Source organism: Necator americanus, chromosome III (assembly GCF_031761385.1).
Source record: "Necator americanus strain Aroian chromosome III, whole genome shotgun sequence".
In the NCBI taxonomy this organism is placed as follows: domain Eukaryota; kingdom Metazoa; phylum Nematoda; class Chromadorea; order Rhabditida; family Ancylostomatidae; genus Necator; species Necator americanus.
The window spans coordinates 22,845,862-22,865,416 of record NC_087373.1 but is presented as its reverse complement, the minus strand read 5'-3'; the positions used below and the strand labels follow the sequence as shown (position 1 = coordinate 22,865,416).

The window sequence follows — 19,555 nt, the reverse complement described above, 5'->3', positions numbered from 1 at the left end:
TCCTGTCCTACAAGAAGAATGTTAACCGATTTTTCTAATTATACTACGTCTTTTAAAGATATTTAAATAAGTCAAGTGGACATAATGGATGCGATACTATTTCTTTTTCCTTTTAATTGAGACCATAAAGCCGTCGAAGCAGAGATTGGTCTTATTTATGGAAAGGAGCAACGTCAGCAAATTGTGTTCGTTCTTGCGTTTGAAAATTGGAGATTTTGACGTCGAAAATGGATCGTAAACAGGTCGACATAGCCAGGATCATCTGCAGTTCAAAGCAGTCGCACTTATGAATAGTCAGTCATTTTTCACTTCTTTTCCTTCTCTGTCTCGATTTACATAACAGACAATTCGGAACAGTTGCAGTTCACATATACACGGAAAATAAGACAACTAGTGGGCAATCCCCACACCACGCCGAAAGGCCCTTTGGTTACGCGCGCGAGAAACGTTGGCTGGGATGACTCAGCACTAGCTCACAGAAAAACACCAGAACAGCTAAATTTTGAAAGAAGAGAAGTGTACGGCTGGCCAATAAAAAGAAGTGTTCAACAGAACAACTGTAATCAGAATAATGAATATGATGTGGTAATCAAAATGAGCATTTCTAAAAGTTTTCCCCACTTTTCCAAATTTTGCTGAAGGGTTCCAGAAATTTTGGGAAGCAATGAATACATCTCAACATTTTCTGAATTGGCTAGGTGCGACACTTCCATCTTTCATTATCATTTATTCAATTTTTGGACCATAATTAATAAACCAACATATCACTAAGAAAAATTCAAGTAAGGAACTCACGGTACGCTGGCAAATCGCACAAGGCCTTCCTCGTAGATGTAAATGCGCAGCGGCTCTAGTGAGGGCACGTAGGCATATAGGCGAAGATCGAACTTAGCGCCGTTGATTGTTAGTGGTCGGTCAACGTAGCTGAACAATATACGACAAATACCATCACACGTGGCAAATGCCTTTCCGAACAGTAGAAACCAAATATCGTATGTACTATGAACGGCATTTCCTATAACCAATGTTGGTTAGTGCTTCTACCGTACTTAGCTCGAGAAATTGTCAAACAATTAACATGAATCTGGCTTTAAAGTATCAACCTCCAAGCGTAGACCACAAGAAAACACAGAGAGGGATGAGCCAACTATAATAAAAACTAACTGCTGCGCGACTAGGTGTGTCTTCTCTGGTATATCTTTAACTTTGCGAGTGACGCTTATGCCTGTTCCTCGAGCACTTGCTGGCTGAAAAAATGCTCAGTTACAGGTGCAATAGAATGATATCATCATTTCTTTTTCTCTGTTCTGTTCACTTTGATGATTTGAAGATAGATCTATGCTGCAATAGCCTACTTAGGTAGATCTAAGAAATTCAAAGGAAAAGGAAAGCATAAACTACCGGCTTAATGATCACATGGTTGGCAGGCGAAGCGGCGAGATAGTTACACATGTGTTCGTAATCCTTAGGCAGTAAATAGGTCTTCGGCATTATACCGTAGATATTCTCACCCAAGCGACGCTGTTGTTTTTCAATGTGCATCCACAGACGGTCTTTACGTCCAATATGGAATGCTCCCGGGTAGTGGTTCACCGAAAAAAGAAACATTTATGGAGTTTTTGTGAAGATAAACTGCGAAATCACTTTTTGATGTGGCTTCAAAGCTCGATACTGACTACTTTTTAGATGCCTTCCCCAATATCCGATGTAGAAGAGAGACTCGTCAACTATCTGCAAGGGAACATTCTAAAATTACGCAAGTAGAAATTCTAGAATGTAAAGTATGACGTTAGTAAACCGCCACACAGGTGTTCACTACACAAAAAAAAATAAAGAAGCGAAGATTACCGTGAAATGACTGGCAGCCAGACAATGTCGCATGACGATTGGGAGAAGACTGTTGTGGCACCACGTCAAACGACTCGTGATCTTCTTGTTAGGCTTCGATACTGAAATTTTCCTACTGTTTTTAAACATATACAACTTCTTTGGATTGATAATTGTATTTCACGTCAAGAAGTAGAAGCTATCCTTTACAAGTTTCCTCATTTAATCAGTGGTGAGGTAGTCAAAAAATAGCAAATAGCCAATATAGCAAAAAAATCCAAAGAATATCTAAAGAGCTGCTTTTTTGCGAAATTGATTTGAATTGCGAAAATCTGCTATGAACAGAAAAGATTTATTACTAGATATGCATGACAGAACAATGAAAGAAAAAGTATAATAAGTGTGTTCTGCTTGATAATGGTGAGATATTCGGTATTTCGAATGAAATCACATCGATATCTCTGGAAATATGTAAAAAGTTTTGCAAAATATTGTACATTTTTGAAAGGCCACCTACGTCCTCAGAATACGACTACATACTTCTTTCCAGAGCGCGAGTGACAACTATATGTTAGGCAAACAACCTGCACAGCTGAAACTAATAACCACAACTGGTGGAAGTGGACACAAGTGCTAGTAGTCTTGAATTTTGATCGATATCAATTATTACAACCGTAAATCACCGCACTATAGAAAATTTTAAAAAAAAACTGAAAAACTCCAAAACCAGCTTTTACAAAACCAAAAAACCACGAAAAAAAGGAAAAGAAAAAGAAGAACCTACCTTTTGTTCCTTTGGTGTAAAAGCGAATCGTAGGCGGAATCCCAGTGAAAAGACTTGCTCTTAGAAATGGTTGCGGTTGTTGAGCAGTGCTCAAGCGATTGCCGCTACCACTTGCCTTAGAAAGACAGCTTGACACCAGGTCACTCAACCCACACATAGTGTGTTCATCTGGAATGTAGCCATAAGAACCATTCCATCGCAGGTCTAATTACGATCTATTTCCGAAGCCACCACATCAATTGCTAATGGAACAGCAGGAATTCGATCATGAAAAATACCTGTTTGGAATTTTGTCAGAAATCAAATGCTACTTTCAGTTACTACTTTTTAATCTTAGCCACTGAAGAAATCATGCCCTACTGTGTTTAAATTGGTAGTAGGTAGTTTGGGGAGGTGAACGAAGCCAATTTCATTTTAAACTCCTCTTCAAGTCCTCGGTCGGAATACCATAGTTTCCAGAGGTCTCAGGCGGGTCAATTCGTTTACGATGCGCTAATTCTGAATCACTCAGATTTTACGCGTGTTGCCCTGCGAGAGCCAGGCGATGCATGAAGTCAGTGCTTTTACCCTCCAGAGGTGAAGTCGAGAGTTCAAGTAAAATCGGTTGAGCGTGGATGAAACTGCGCTACTGAATAGAAACAGTAAAATTAAGAATGCTGGTTCTGAACGTCTCACACGTGTTAACAAACAATTAGTTAACGAAGTACTTTTCCAAGTCTTAATTAATTAATTTTCCAGTCCAGTAATGCAAGAAGCGATACACATAAGAATAAGGAGCAACATCTTACGAGGGAATAGGACGCACGATCTTACCCTATCACCCCCTGGTCATGATATATAATAACGGGCTTATTTTGTCACGTGTGTGTGTGTGGGTGTGTGTGTGTGTGTGTGTGTGTTTTTTTTTGTGTGTGTGTGTGTGTGTGTGTGTGTGTGTGTGTGTGTGTGTGTGTGTGTGTGGGTGTGTGTGTGGGTGTGTGTGTGTCAGTCAAGAAATTTGAAAAGGGGGGTGCGACGGGTCCACCGGCGTCGGGTTGGTGCACCGCCGCCAAAAGGGGGTAAAATGGGGTGCGACGGGTCCACCGGCGTCGGGTTGGTGCACCGCCGCCAAAAGGGGGTAAAATGGGGTGCGACGGGTCCAACGACGTGGGAGGGCTGCGTCATAGTGCAATCGCGCAGTAATTTCGTGTGCATGTCGCGAAAGATGAATGAGTGAATGCAACCGTTTCATAGCCGGTGCCGCTGCCCGCACTGCGCTTCACTTCTATGACTCCTCCGCATCTCTATTTCCTTGCACGTTTGCCTCAGTTTAGTAGCATGCCTTCCTCACAAAGTGAAAACACGAACGAAACCGGTCCCTTAAATAGTAGTAAACAGTTTGCGTGATCTGTCGTGGAACGTTATCTTTATCAGTACAATGATGTCCTTCCATGTTCTTTTATTCTGTGATAGCTGATGGGGGAAAACACGAAGAAAAGCCATGCTTAGGGTATCACTTTCAAATTGTGTCGAAATTATGTTGCTACCGAAGAAATGTTTGAAGCTGAAGTTTGGATGTTCTTCAAATGCAGAAACGACGCGAAATGAAAGAAAACTAAGAAGTCTTTCGCCTAAATTTTTGAAAAAGAAGAAAGAAGAAGGCGTTGTTAGAAAAGCACAATTCCTACTTTGCTGAAAATGCCACTACTATTAATTTTCATTGAATAGTGTGTGGCGAGCAGAAGAAACACCACAGAAGGTCTGACGTCCGGCTTTAGCCGGACGTTCAGACTGGTTTATTTATATGCGAATAAAAATTAGCAAGTTCACTGCGGTCGCTTTGATAATATACCGGGATCCTAAATCCCAAATTACAGATAAAAACATCACCGTACCTAAAACACTACAATTCCTCGTCCTTGTAAAGAAAGGTTATTCTTACTGTGCATGATTTGACTTTCATTTTTCCCACGTGTCCCATTTTTTTCACACAAGTATAAGAAAATCCCAATTAATTTTTCGAAGCCACAGCACATACGCCGTTGAAAGTAGTGATGTGTTAAAAAGTTTCCAGCTTTATATGCGTTAGAATGGGGAAACAGACAAGATCTTTGTGACGCTAGTACGTCAACATGTTACCTTGCAAAGAAGAAATTCCCCGATATTTCGATTTTCAGAAAATCAAAATACGTATAGCTACGAATATCTAACCATCAAGCTCAAACTTTGTGTAAAACCCGGGAAGAAGAGCAAAGCCCTGCCAAAAAAAAAATCTTTTTCGTGAATATTGACTGATGATGATACCTTGTTTGATTCTATTTTTGAACTCTGCCTTTCGTCTCCTAAAATCATAATTGTGGGAGACTTCAATGTTGACATGAAGAAACATAGTAATTCCACTACTAAACGCTTCAAAGCTTTATTGGAAAGTTGTAATCTAGCCCAAAACATTCATGCTCCCACTCGTTTACGTTCCATTCTCGACCTCGTTCTTTCTTCCAGATCTAGTATCAGTGATATCGAAATTTTGCCTCCCTTTGCCAATTCTGATCATAATGTTGTTTCTTTCAAGTTCGACTTTAATACTGATCAACTCCTCTATCTGCCCTTGCCAGATTTCAGTCGCGTAAACTATTCCGAGTTACGTAAATTTTTCGCTCGTGTAGACTGGGCTGGAAGTTTTCGACAACTATCAGTCGGTTGCAGAAATGATCGCCGCTTTTGCCTAGTGATGTACGATACTTTAGCCAAGTTTGTCCCGCTGAAGTTTAACAAAAATTATGTACCTACTTATCCTTTGCATTTACGAAATCTATTTGACCAAAAGAATCGACTCTTCTACCAACTTGATAACCCTTTGAACAACGCTCTCTATAGAAAAATTTGCGCTGATCTTGACTATCACATGAAAAAATACCTTGCATATCATGAGCGGCGTTTGTCGAAAACATGTATGAAAAAGTTTCATAACTTCCTCGCTAAAAGAATTAAACAAGCACAAAAACTGCCTGTGTTGAGGACTGACAATGGGAATTTGATCAAAACCGATCTCGAAAGAGCTAACGCACTTGCTGAACTCTTCGGTTCTAACTACTCATTAAAACTGAATGAAAGAAGTCATAATCTTCCATTGCCAACTACTGATTCCTCTGTCACTCAGATTCCTCAAAGGTCCTTCGACTTTGTCATCTATCCAAATGAAGTTCTTACCGTTCTAAAACGTTTAAATCCTTCGTTTACGCGTCCCTACGATGGTATTCCCCAGATAGTTTACCAAAAATGTGCAGATGTTTTGTGTCTTCCTCTTGCTCATATTTTTAATGCGTCGCTTATCTTCAGTGAAGTTCCTAACATTTGGAAAGAGGCACTTATTACCGCAATACCCAAAAAAAGCAATTCTAACGCTCTCTCGAACTTTCGCCCCATCAGTATTGTATCCTCCGCAAGCAAAGTTTTGGAAAAGATAATCAAAGAAAAACTAAACGAGTAGCTATCATCAAGAAATGTCATTCCTTTCGAACAACATGGCTTCCAATCTGGATCCTCCACTACTTCACTACTGTCCGATTCGGTCTATGATTGGATAACCGAGGTAAACAAAGGGAAGTCAGTTGATGTAATATTATTCGACCTGTCTAAAGCGTTTGACATGGTAAACCATAAAAAGCTTCTCTTCAAACTCGAAAACTATGGAGTTCGCGGACAGTTGGTCAGTTGGTTGAAATCGTATCTTCAAGAACGACACATGACTGTAAAGGTCCATAACAGTTACTCCAAGCGTTATACATTGCAAACCGGCGTTCCGCAAGGCAGTGCACTCTCGCCGCTCCTTTTCCTCGTGTACACTGCTGACCTTCCCAGCTATTTGAAAACTCATCCTGACATGAAAGTTCAAATGTTCGCGGACGACATCAAAAAATATTTTTCGTATCAACCTAATGAGCAAACTTTCGCCCACAACACGATTTCGCTAGCAATCCAGAAAAGGGTATCATGGTCAAGGAAATGGGATCTACCTTTAAATCTTTCGAAAACAGTAGCTTTGCATTTCGGAGAAGCTCCTCAGATTCCCTACTTCTGCAATTCAACACCTATTCAATATCAAGAGCAAGTTCGAGACCTTGGGGTAATAATTGATAAATCGTTCGACTTTTCCACTCATTTTGACCTTGTCACTAAAAAAGCGCTATCGTCTATTTTCATAATAATGAGGAGCGTGCACGTAAAGGACCCTGATTTACTAATATTTCTTTACAAGACATACGTTTTGCCACATCTAGAATGCGCTACTCCAGTCTGGAGTCCATTCTTGAAAAAGGACATCAAGAAGTTAGAGAAAGTACAACAAATTTTCACTAGGCTGGTTTATTATAGATGTTTTCCCAATCCGGGTTACCCTGACACACTTCCCTCCTATGAAATTCGACTCAACGCGCTGAAATTAAAGAGTTTGAAGTACGAGTAGTGAACGATTTAGTTTTGGGTTTTCGAATCCTACGAATGGAAGTTAAGATAAAGGCAAGCAAGTATTGGATTTTCCTCCGGTTAAAAAATTATAACCAGACCAAAAGGCACAACACAACAAACACCACCCACAACAACACCCACGCCCCAACACAAGCACACCCCACCAACCCCACGAGGCAGGCAGCACCGCACAAACCATCGGAGCGCTCCCGACGAAGACACACCCGCGGTTCATTTTAGTCCTTGGCCGACCAAACCCCGCGATTTCGAGCCAACGTTTAGTTCGCGCCAAGATTGGACCCAATTCAAAATCGGCCCGCGTGTTTGGTCAGGCACCAAAGGTGCCATCCCGAACCTATTCTCCCCGTGCTCTTGATGCGGACATCAGCGTCGTCCGTTTCACCAACCCGCCACAGTCGGCAGAAACGGAGATACCCCGGACTCAAGCAGCCCGATCACCTGTGCAAATAATCGGGGCAGAGACGTATAAACGATCCAACAATGACGTTCAAATGTCGGTGGTATTCAACGACCGAAACGGAGCATCCAAGCTGACAAGTATCAAGCATCCAGTCCGACGCAAACCCGACACAGCTCCACCCGACAAGAGCGGCATGGACTTTACGCGAAGCCCGAACGAAGTACAAACTCGCGATACAGGCTATGTCGAACCCAAAAAAAACATAAAACCACAATACACGATGTCAATCTCCCAATGATGGTTCTTCTCAAGACCCAATATCTTTAGATCCGGAATTTCACACTTTTAGCTATGGGCAGAGATTGCTCCCACCTCTATTTCATTTATGGTCAAAATGAAGCACCTTCTACCCATTGTCTACCTCCATACGATTGTTTTGTCATTGCGCCCCCAAGCGGAGAGACAAATGTCTGGCTGTGAACCGACGTCCGAACACAAAAACTGCCGAAAACCACAGGCAACGCTCCTCAACATCCAGGTTGCATCTCAAACGGTACGACCAAACAATGGTACGAAGCCCAGTAACAAAAACATCTGGTCATTTTCTTCTGCTCATCCATTTCATAAAAAAGCCTAATCCGCACGGCAAGACCGTTGAGTGACCTAGAGAAAAACCATTAACTTGGCCACGAAATCTTTCGAATGTTAGTCCGACGTCTGAACGCAACCAAAACACACGGCAAACCCACCACAATAAAATCCCCCTCCTCCTCCGAAGCGCGCCAAGGCGGTGTCTGAAAACTGATAGCCCCTTAAAACCCCGAACAATTAAACCAATTTATTTTAACCCTTACAACACCAACTTATTATTTGTCCCACAGGTACAGGAGACTTGGATCCGGGTAACTACCTGATTTCTGCCAACTCACGAACGGCCCCGCCCGCACAAAACACGACGGCAAAAAGGTACAGAACACCTAGGGCCCAAAACACAAACACCCCATTTAAAGTCCAAATCTAAAAAAAAAAAAATTTTTTTAAAAAATTTTTTTTATTTTTTTTTATCCGCAAAAAAAAGAAAACCCTTAAAATGACCGGGAAGGGTGAATGTCGAAACCACCCCCAATCTCAATGGTTGCCGATCCAAACATCGAACCATTCGCCCCGGATCGACGTCAGCGGTCCACTAGGCGTCTCCAAAGGTGAGCATCAGTGTAGTCGCAAATTATAGTAGGCGTGGAGCTATCGTTGTGGAGGTTGGTCGTTGAATTGTAATAAATCGCCCTTTCGCCAAGGCAAGCCAAACTTAGCCAATAAATTTGTTAACAACCTCGTGACAGCTTACAAACCAAATAAAATTCAACATGCCGAGGTTCATAAAGCAACTCAACTATTGGATTTTCCGTCCAACAAGCGGGAGAACAGGAAGCTTCAATTTGCACTACTCTAAACTCAGACGAAAACTCTTCTCAACTATGTTTAACTCCTTTTTTTCTGCAGAGTTGCGCGTTCGATTAATCTACTTCCAGCTGAAATTATGTCTAGTCCAAACTCGAAGATATTCAAAAACAGGCTATCCAAATTAAATGTTCTACCTATTCTAGGTATGAGGGAGGCCTAAAATCTCATTGTTTCAGAGACATGGAGCAAGTTCCTCCTCTAACAAGCGACCACAATAAGCATTGGATTGATATCTGTTTTTAGCTCATAGTTTTGGTTCCTCCTTTCCTGTTGTTCATTATGACACTAGCTAACTGGAATCCTGCCTTGATATGCTCCTTTTCAATTCGTCCCTGCAGTTGGTCCTTATTCTCTCCTGGTGGTGGAAAACCGTTCAAGGATAGCAAAGTTGGTGAGCCCTTGCGCTTGAATTCCCCCCACCCGTTCGCCCAGGGTCCCGTACGGATTCCTCCGTTCGAGATTAAGTTGGTCACCCAAACCCTGGTATCCGATTATCTACCGTAGCGTTCTGGATCTGGGAAAAGGATCTCGCGTGAGGATTTCTTACCCTCTGTAGGAGAATGACCTGCCAACCCACCACTCCTCATGCTTTAAAGGGACAGCCTTGTTGTGTAAAATTCAGGCGAAATTCTAGTGAACTCTGTTCCATCTTGTTCTTTTTTCTCTGTTTTATGGCACACCTGCAGGTGTTTGAATAAATAAATAAATAAATATTGATTGGAAATTAGCAGAGCTGAAGACAAAAATAAAACCAAACAAGAAACGAAAAAATTTAGAAAGATATTGTATTCCATATCAATTCGCGCAACACCGAAATCGATTGATTCTAAAAAATTCGTGCAAAATAAAAAATGCCGGAAATTATGACATTAACTGTGGGAAAACAAGGGTATAATGCTTTCGTCAATGAGAGATATTCACAATAGATTGAAGGTGCATTCAAGAAAAACAACAGATGGTCGCCGCTATCGTCAGCATGCAGTGCATCACGAAATAATGCGGTGAGAATCTACAACTGCTTTCGAATTTTGGCGGATTTCTCAGAGTTCTATACGCTTTGAGAACATAGTTAAAGTTAATATACAGCTGTAACAAAAACAGAGATGTCAGTTAAGCGGACAAGAAAGAGGGCAGCAAAATCGATTTTTAACGAAATGAAGGAAAGAGGTTAAAGTGCTTGGAGTTAAGGGGTCCTAACGAGAGCTTTAAAACATTGCTAATATCGGAGCAAATGGGAAATAAATAATGAAGACAAAGTATTAAATGCACAATTTCAGAAGATTCCCTTGTCGCTGTTTCCATATGGACATCTAATGACATAAACACGGAGACACTGCGACGTAATAGAATTCTCATCAAATTCAAAACCCATGCAGGAAAGTTCAAAACCAGAGTGTAGATTTCTCTGCTTACTTAAAAACAAAACTTAATAAAACTAAACTGTTTTCTAAAGGAATGCAATGGTGTTACAAGAAACTCTGTAGCTGAATTTTATTCTCTAAGAAAGGTGAAGAAAGGAAGTCCAAAGAGAATACCTAGTAGAATACTTTGAAAACGAGATCGAGCATCATATGCCTGCTTAAGTTCGTGTGTGATTTCCAAAGATGCCGCTAACTTTACTGCATGACAGAATTCGGTGATTCTGTCTGATGTTTCATGCATTGAATACTTGACAGCCTCGTGCGTCAAATGAGCGTCCGCCGTCGCTCAGATAAGTCGACTTGTGCGCAGAAGAAATTTCACAAAATTGAAAAAAATGGAGGATAGAGGAGGGTGCATTTGCATTATTTAATGCTAAAAGCGTTTTAATTATGAGAGTTGGCGCTGCTCGAAAAACGATCCTAGCGTCGATTTGATCTGTGTTTTTGCTTTTCAAACAGTTAAAAAGAGCGTTCGGTTTTGATTCATTTCATCTTAGAAGATCAACAGTGCACCAGACAGACCTTCGCTGCTGATCACCAAGGTCTAACTTTGTGGATCAAAATTCAAGGGATTGCAAATTAAGAGATTGCTGAGATCTCAAGCATTCGGGATCCACGTTTCGCCTCCAAGTACAGGGCATTGAGATTTTCGTTTATTCTAGGACTTTGCAGGATTGCACACTTGCATGACAAGACTCCGATGAGCTGTCAAAAACAAACTTACGAGCTTTTCAAGAGAAACCAGGCTCTTTCTCCAAAAATGGAGCTTATGACTAAAGTTTATGGATCATTGCAAAGCAAGTGCACAGAAGAAAGGTGGTTATATAACTAACCTCTTAACTAACAGAACTGTATTCGTCTAATCCTACTTAATTCTACTGTTTTCGAGCACCAATTCATCACAGAAGCACGTCACCAAATAAGTAGTGCAGTCAACACATCATTTATGGTTGATCCTAGTTTTAATGAGCACTAATTATATGCGTACTGCTACCTGGCGGAGTTCAAAAATAATTAGGAATCCTTGTTTGCAAACAAGGTACGTAAAGTAAGACTTTGAATTTTTTGCTCTCACTTCCCACAAAGAACGCTAATGAGAAATCACCCTTCATTTTCAGAGAAAAAAGGAATTGATTTTTGCCGCTACATTGAAAGTTGAAATTTTCCCCTCAAAGATGAGAACGGAGGGACCAGAAACAAACAGTTCCATTTCGTGCTTTACCGCACAACCATCCTACATTGTACAAAGACAATGGCGCGACTTTACGGTTCTTTTAGACGGAGAAAATAGTTTGAGTTACTTTAAAAAGGCGTCAAAAGTCACGGCTAAAAACGTATTCCGGACATCCTTCGCTTATCGCAAGACAGAACGGACACGCTGCATCAGGGAGTGAGTAGAACGATTTGTTCTCTGCTTGGTAGATATAATAAAAGAACTTATAGTTAGAGGCATATCTAAAATCTGACTTGTATCTAGTTGCTTCTAACCACTAAGTGCAGTATCAATAAGTGTTAGTATCCTGATTGAAATAGATTGCAAGAGTACAAATGACCAATTCGCAATCATCCGATCAATTATCTCATACCGTTTTTGTTTTTTTTTTAGTTTTTTTTTTCTATAGGGTATCGCGAGAGACTGACTCGCATGTGATTAAGTAAGGGATAAAGTTAGAAAATTTTGGCATTAGTAAGTTAGCTTGGGATGCACCGCGCACTCACTTCACTCAGAATCATTTGGGGTTTACGAACACGGAGCTAGCCCATTCAGTGACTTGTGGGGTAGAGCCGATTTATCAAATCTGCGTTTCTAATCTCCCAGGCAAGAGTGGTACCAACTAATCGACCACGAAAGGATGAAGGATTTGGTTGGTTCAGAAGTTTCGAACCAATTTCTCAATTTCGACGGAATTTCTTACTAGCTTTCTTTCTTACTAAATCTGTGACCGAATGGCAAACCAAGCAATTGGCTCTTAAGTCCTTCTACCTCGCAGTCAAACTATGAAACAGTGATTCCTCATTTTCAAGACCAAATAACCTACTATGACGGACCATAACACCAACTGGAAAAAGCATTGCTGTATTAGAAGCCAAACTTTGAATGTCAATCGACCAGTAATTCTAATTTGGCGAATGAGGATGAAAACTAACTATTGATTCTGGCCTGGAAATCTTTGGAGCTCATGAGAAATAATGTCATTTTTCCACGCAGCGTTTTCTCGTATGAGCAATCAGAACAGAAGTCAATATGTGAGGATTTCATTGTCAGGAAGAAAAAGAGGACAGACGCGTCTTCGACTTCATAGTGCAAACGGAACAAAAAAAGTGCTGGAAACCAAGATCTGATCAATAGGATACATGCTGTATAAACGCTACACCTTCAGAGTAGAGTGCCAAGGACAAATATACTGAGAATATATTAAAACAAAGTAAAAGCAATACGCAACAATAATTCAACCTCTGCAGATTCAAAAGCTTGAGGGTGTAGAGATATATACATATATAAGAGGCACGTTCAGGTGAACCTTGAAGCAAGCAGCACAGAAGTGCCAATCAACACTCACCTGGATCATAGCGGCTGTTTAGTTTTTGCGGTGTTTGAGAGACTAGTTGATACGGATTATTAAGACAGCACTCCAGCCCCTCCCGTACGAAGTTCACGTTTGAGTTGTGACACCTTTTACTCACACATGATTTGACCACCACTCTTAATTAGAACTCCATGAAGAATGCTTTCTGGCAGTTTAAAAAACAGTTCACTCTAAGGGAAAGGATTTTATGGTAGCTTTTCACTTCCGACGATGTTAGAAATTTATTAATACAGAACCAACACCACGAAGCAAGCAAAAAAACCTCAAAATGCTAGGGCTTGGTTCTCTGAACACCCCGAAAAGGAAAACATTTAGGAAAGCTGTGCAACTGCAAGGAACAAATCAACAATAAATTTCTAGGAACCTTGTGTTACAAACTACTATCTTTCACCAACTGATACTAATAGGAAGGAAATTACCAGAAAAATTGTAACGAATATAGGGAAAGTATAGCTCTGCAGTGTACTTTTTTTCAGGAACTCCATTTGAATGAAATTGGCAGTGGATCAGAAGAAAGTGAATAGAAAATGCTCTAATTGACAGACAAGCGATGACAAGTGATGATGGAAGCTTCAAAATAAATAAACAAATAAACAGTGGTACGCATTCCTCATATAACGCAATAAAGAGGACAAATCAAACGTTAATGCTCCAAAATCAAAAATCTAATATTCATTTTTTCTAACGCCCTTGCAATGGAACTACAATGGTCGTTCAGGGTAGTGTGGTTGTGAGCTCAACATTAGGACAATCACTTTTTTAAAAGACAAATAAAGATCTAAAAACACAGTAGATCTCTAGGAGTGTGCCACAAGTCTGTTGATACCACCAAGCTACAAATAATCAAATGTTGGAGATGATTAACGAGAAGAAAAAATAAATAAACAATAATGAAAGTATAATAAATTGACTAAGAAACTTGAGCAACTATTCAACTGTAGCGCCGGGAATCAGCAAGTTAAGACGGTATAACTAGCCTCACTATTGTCGAAGTGGTATTTTACACTCAGTCGAAAACTGTCAGTTTCGAAATATCATAATCTCATTTCTTACTTACTTCTTACTTACGATTCCAAAGCATATTCCATCAGAAAGCTCTAAAAATAGGGAGAAGTGAAATGTGAAACGAGACCAAATGAATGGACGCACACCAATTGGAAAATACTGCATTGTGCGTAGACACTCGAGCTAGCGATTAATCGCAACCAAGAGACTCGAGTCTGACGACTTAGTCGATTTTCCGACAGGCGAAATGCCAACAACACAATTTTAACGCCGTCTTCACATGGAAACAGCCTTTCTCATTCCAACGTGTGAGACGATAACGATGTGTAGGATCACATCGTTATCGTCTCACACGTTATGAAGTCACAATATGAAGCTAATCTTATCGTTACATCAGTATCCTAAAAACGAAGTTCTGACTGAAAGATCTTATGTGGACAGCATTTTCAGGAACTGAAAATTAAAGTGGTAAAATTCTTCACAGATAGTTATTAAAGTGTTTTCGAAAAAAAAAGGAAAGAAAGAAAAGGCAGGTTATGAAAGGTACAAGCGAATTAGCATCGACTGGCACCGAGCAAAAAGTATTATTCAAGGAATTCAGTTTTTTTAAAGTATGAATTTGGAAAGAAAGTAATCTGCTGAATGTAAGCAAAAAATCCCTAAACTAATAGTTGATCAGTGATTATATTTACATTTGCAACATCCTCTTTCTTCATGTTGTATATATCAGTAAAATAAAACATTAATTGCTTCACATTCCCTCTAATCCTTTTCATTTTGGGGTAAACCTCAATCTCAATTCGGAACTGAAAGGGTTAATGAAAATTTAGAATGACGACATTAAAAATAGAAACAGGGATGTACAGATACCCCAGTTCTCCGAAATAAAAGGCAAAAACCAGGAGAACCAGATGGTGGTGGGAACTAGGAGAGTCTGCATACATCGATCGCTTTCAAATTCAAAGATTGGATTAGATTAACGCAAAGGAAGTGATGGATAGAAAATTGCGTTAGCAGTATCCGCAGCATCCTAACTAATTCAGAGGATATTTTACTCGCCCCTTCTATTGGTGTCTAACAATAAGTTTACACTAACTAGAACGTTAAATGAAAAACGCAGTGAATGAAAAAAAAACTTGCGAAAAGTGTGGACATTGGGTGAAGACTTTGGGTGGTGGTGGGTTCTTCTGCTGCCGACACTGCGACTGCATAATGCATCCACATTTCAGAAAAGGAGGGAAAGTGGAAAGCGGAGATGTGGAGAGAATTCTGTGGTCGATGGCTGTCGCAACAATGAGCGCATAAACAGAAGCAGCAATACTGATTGCTGCACGTCGTATCAATGTCACGCTCGAAGGAAACAACAAAGTGAAACAGCAGACTACCTAACAACAATAGTGAGTCACCTAACATCTGCGCTTCACGACAATATTTAATGAGTAGTAACTCTTAAAGTTTCTAAATCTTATTCATTATTTTTTTGACAGCTGATGCCTAGAAATGGGGATGTTTATTAATGAGGAAATAAGAGAATTACTTATATCATTTAAAGATAATTCGGAAATAATTCACGAAATGGAAAACAATGACCAACAAACACCAACAAAACAATTAATAATCGGTTAATTTCCTGTAAATAGAAGAAAAGAGACTCCAAATTAAGATAATCAGCAAAGAATTTAATATGCTAGAAACGTTTACAACAGAGTGACTGCGATGTGTACTCGATTGAAAGAGGACAGAGGAAACAGGGAGAGTGTGAAAAGCAAAAGAAGGGCACATGCATGCAGCAGACGCATCGCGTCATACGGTTGAACACATTCGACGCCAATAGTGAAGAATTTAAGGCGCTTCAAGACACAGATTTCTCACATGGAAAGAAAAGTAGTGCAATACTGGGATGCGGTCTGGTGATTAAATAAATACCAGGTAGTGCAGTCATTGGATTAACATGCTAAATTGCACAGATTCATCGTGAAAACAGTAAAAGAATGGGAAATCGAAAGGAAGATATGACTAATAGAAATTGTTTAACATATACGAGGAAAATAAGAATTGTTTAACATATACGAGGAAAATAAGACACCATCTGCAATGTTCCTTTCCCGCATGCATTTTATAACAAGAGTCCAATTTTTCTAAACCCATCTTTTACACAACTTCTTTTGAAACAATTTAAAGATGGATTCCGATGCTATCATAAACAATAATTAGAGCGTGTTGTAGCTCTTAGCAATAAAAATCACGATGAAATATAGAAAACTGCCCACACCACAGGACAACAGGCAATTCAACAGACGTGCTAGGAAAAAAAATTCAACACTAATGAATTTTCGTGGGATTTCAGATAAACTGCTAGATATAGGGTCGATGGAAAATAGATCCTATAAAAGTTACAAAATTCACGCTTCACCTTTTCTGAAAAGATGGTAAAATGGTGCGGCCAACTTGCAGGCAAGACTATTCACTCTACTCACCTTTACATTAGTGCAACTTATTAAGTAAGACTTGAAGAAAGTGGCTTTTGCATCTTAACAATGAATGGAAAAGCCTTTGATTTCGATTGGTTACCATACCATGTAAAGAAGCTACCAAAAGATTACAAGGTTTAATCCGTTGTTGAAAAACGAAACTTAGTGAGAACTCCTTTTTTGTCTATCTAAACACAAACTGCTAGACATGCCGAAGCAAAATACCGTATTTCTTGAGTAAATATGTACGTTTACCCTGTTTAATCAACAAGATTAGCGTTTATCATATCAGCAGCGAGAACTACCACTTACTGAGTCCCTCAATATCGATATTGTTCATTTAAAGGGAGAGAATGTCTCAAACCATTCGAAGCACAGTCTTCCGCTTTTACTCTATTGTAAACGTTAAGCCTGATGCTGCAACTCACCTGACTGTACCGAAATCAATCTCACGCACACTACAGAGGTCTTAACTTAAAATTTCTCCTTCTTTAGGAAGGAAATTTCCAAAGAAGCGTTGTACTGGGAAAGAAAACATTCTTTGCCATTAGAATGTAATAGATAACGTCATATATACAGATATACATACCACTTAGCATACAAGGATTACAAGTGAACTGCAAAAGCAATAACGAGAAAATGACTACCTGGGGCCAAAGAATGAGTCTCTTCAAGGAATACTATTTTTTTTTCCTTTGAAGATGACCATGGTACTCATTAACAACTCCTTGGAACATTGGAATTCCTCACATCCGAATGTGGTTATTTTCTGAAGTCGAGTGAAGAAAACTGATGTCCTGTTAAGCGTACAGCACACCACTTTTTATTCCAAACATTTCCTTATAACTTTGAGTTTTTCTCTGTTCAATGGAGATACACAGAAAACACACGCCTTTCAACATAGATATGCACAAGATAAAAACGAGGCTTTTATAATCCGATTCCTTTTTAAATTTGCAATGAGCTGTGGTCTCAGGCAGCAGAACAATGACATGCAGCAAAACTCGAGAGTGATTTTGGTTGCTGCGTAGATACGGAGACCTTAACTTGCGCAGAACATTTCGACACTTACAACTCTTATTTTTACACACGTACAAAATTGTAGTATGGTTCATTTTTGATTTTTCTTTATTTCGCGCAAGTCTGTGTATTGAAATGAATAAATAAATGAAGTCAACCTGACTTTCTACCAAACCGCTGAAGTAGTAGGGATTGTGCTAACACAAACACCAGCTAAAGAACAGTCCAGGTTATAGGAAGACAAAAGTTACGCAATGTGTGTTGAGGACTCGGATGAATTCTGACTCGAAATATTTACGAATTCACGGGGATTTAACCAAATTACTTTAAGTAAGCATTAAATCGAGCCTTCTGAAAGAGCTTGTCATAAAAAAAGAAGTGGAAGGTGTGGTTGCTTAGAACGGTCCAGCGCTTCCGCCACATCACCCTATCTTTCTCGAGATACAGCAGAAACATTAAGTTTTATGCAAGTTGGTGTTGCGCAAGCAGATTACGGTGAAGAAATTGTCTACTCATGTTCAAGGATAAAGGATAAAGTGCAGGGCGTTGATCAATCCCTATGGGGATGCGCCTACGCGTTAGACTTCAACTCAGACTTTGTTTGAGGTTTTATGAACGGGCGTGCAGCCTTGCAATGACTTCCGAGGGCTAGCCGATGTGCCAAGTCAGGGTTTTTATCCTCCCAGACAAGTCTGATAACAATTTATCGACCCCGGAGGGACGAAAGGCTTGGTTTGCACTAGGGCAGAATCGAACCTCCTGTCGAATGTAACCACAGCCAACCTCTCACCGGCTACGCTACACCGCCCCCTACACATGTTTCATTCACATTATTGTAAAAATGACGCAGCAACAACTTTTTAACTATCGCAACCACTGTCATGAGACAGTGTGAGTACAAAGTTATTCGTGGACTACATACTTTCCATTATAAGGATTATATTAGCAGAAATTCTCCTGACTCCGCAAATTTGCTTGGAAAGAAAAAACAATTCTACTTCAATCAAACTGATCGATTTAGTAACGTACGAGTTCCGTGCCTCTGCAGGAAACAGTTTCAGATTGTTATTGAATTGATGCCTTTTGTCAACGTCTGCGATTGCAACTCTTTGCAAGTTTGAGGAAAACTGGTGTATGGCTCCTTTAGAAGCAAAATTAGCACAACAGTTCACCGGTTTCTCCTAACAGAGCAGCCATTTAATGGCAGCAAAATATACAATCGAATGACAATTGGGAATAAGCTGTATATCTCTTTAGTTGAGCATTTGCCCTTCCTTGGCTCTGTTATTCACTAGCTTTCAGAGCCATCCACACCTTTTCATTTCACTAACTTTTCTTCCTTAATCTTCCTGTCTGTACGAATGCAGCTCTAACTTATAGTTTTATGAAGATCTGGATCGGATTCAAAAATAAGGATAAGGTGCGCAGTGCGAGCGTACTTGTTTGGTTGAAGGAGATCACTCTACCAATACTCTCAAATGAGAGAGGCGGAGCTTCTACTTCTACATTTCCTTGCATACATGTATGCGAGGAATAATTGCTACTAAACTCAATTTTAAAACAAGAGCCTACCTTCGACGATCCCGGCATCCCTTTCACTCGTACAAGATGACGTTTGTAGACCAGTGTCGCATGAGTCCCCACTCATTACACCTAGGAAAACGCGCGCATCAGGTCCACCATACAAATTATCGAAGAAGGAGGAAGCGTAATAGGAAGACGGATAGGCATATGAAAGTGGTTTCTAATCATAGCATGCATGATGATAGATAGCTAACAGATGCTCCGAGGCTACACAGAAAATTTGGATGCTGTAAGTAGTCAATCACTTAGTGGCCAAAAAAAGCCCCAACACAGTAAGAAAAAAGACTGTCAGGAGCAAACTTAAGAGCTCTGCCGATCGACGAAAAAGATGATTCTGACTTTTGTTTGGCTGGCAAAACAATACCAAGAAAATCTAAAGTCCCTCGATTTTATAACCATTCAAACTATTATATATATATATATATATATATATATATATATATATATATATATATATATATATATAGATCCCATATTGGAATGGCCATAAGTTATTGGATGCAGATTGGTATTGTTCTATAATGGTT

The 19,555-nt window shown here is 39.9% G+C and overlaps 2 protein-coding genes across 4 annotated transcripts; one reads left to right on the top strand and one right to left on the bottom strand.

The window, feature by feature from the left end:
• Nucleotides 1-791: 791 nt before the first annotated feature.
• On the bottom strand, nucleotides 792-19,092 carry RB195_010562 (uncharacterized protein; the record flags this gene model as incomplete). Of its 2 annotated transcripts, XM_064191633.1 has the most annotated exons (7): nucleotides 792-924; nucleotides 1,165-1,247; nucleotides 1,402-1,553; nucleotides 1,677-1,731; nucleotides 1,849-1,949; nucleotides 2,612-2,779; nucleotides 19,017-19,092. In XM_064191633.1, 7 exons carry the CDS (start codon nucleotides 19,090-19,092, stop codon nucleotides 792-794), a joined length of 768 nt encoding a protein of 255 aa, XP_064049215.1. The 2 variants fall into 2 exon arrangements, with proteins under 2 accessions (XP_064049215.1, XP_064049218.1); XM_064191632.1 differs by lacking the exons at nucleotides 1,402-1,553; nucleotides 19,017-19,092 and having other exon boundaries at nucleotides 1,645-1,731; nucleotides 2,612-2,768.
• RB195_010563 (uncharacterized protein) lies at nucleotides 4,968-7,776 on the top strand (the record flags this gene model as incomplete). 2 transcript variants are annotated; one of them, XM_064191635.1, is made up of 2 exons in its annotated part: nucleotides 5,322-5,844; nucleotides 7,298-7,776. In XM_064191635.1, the coding sequence occupies 2 exons, from the start codon at nucleotides 5,322-5,324 to the stop codon at nucleotides 7,774-7,776; spliced, it is 1,002 nt and encodes a 333-aa protein (XP_064049216.1). The 2 variants fall into 2 exon arrangements, with proteins under 2 accessions (XP_064049217.1, XP_064049216.1); XM_064191634.1 differs by lacking the exon at nucleotides 7,298-7,776 and having other exon boundaries at nucleotides 4,968-6,080.
• Nucleotides 19,093-19,555: the final 463 nt, after the last annotated feature.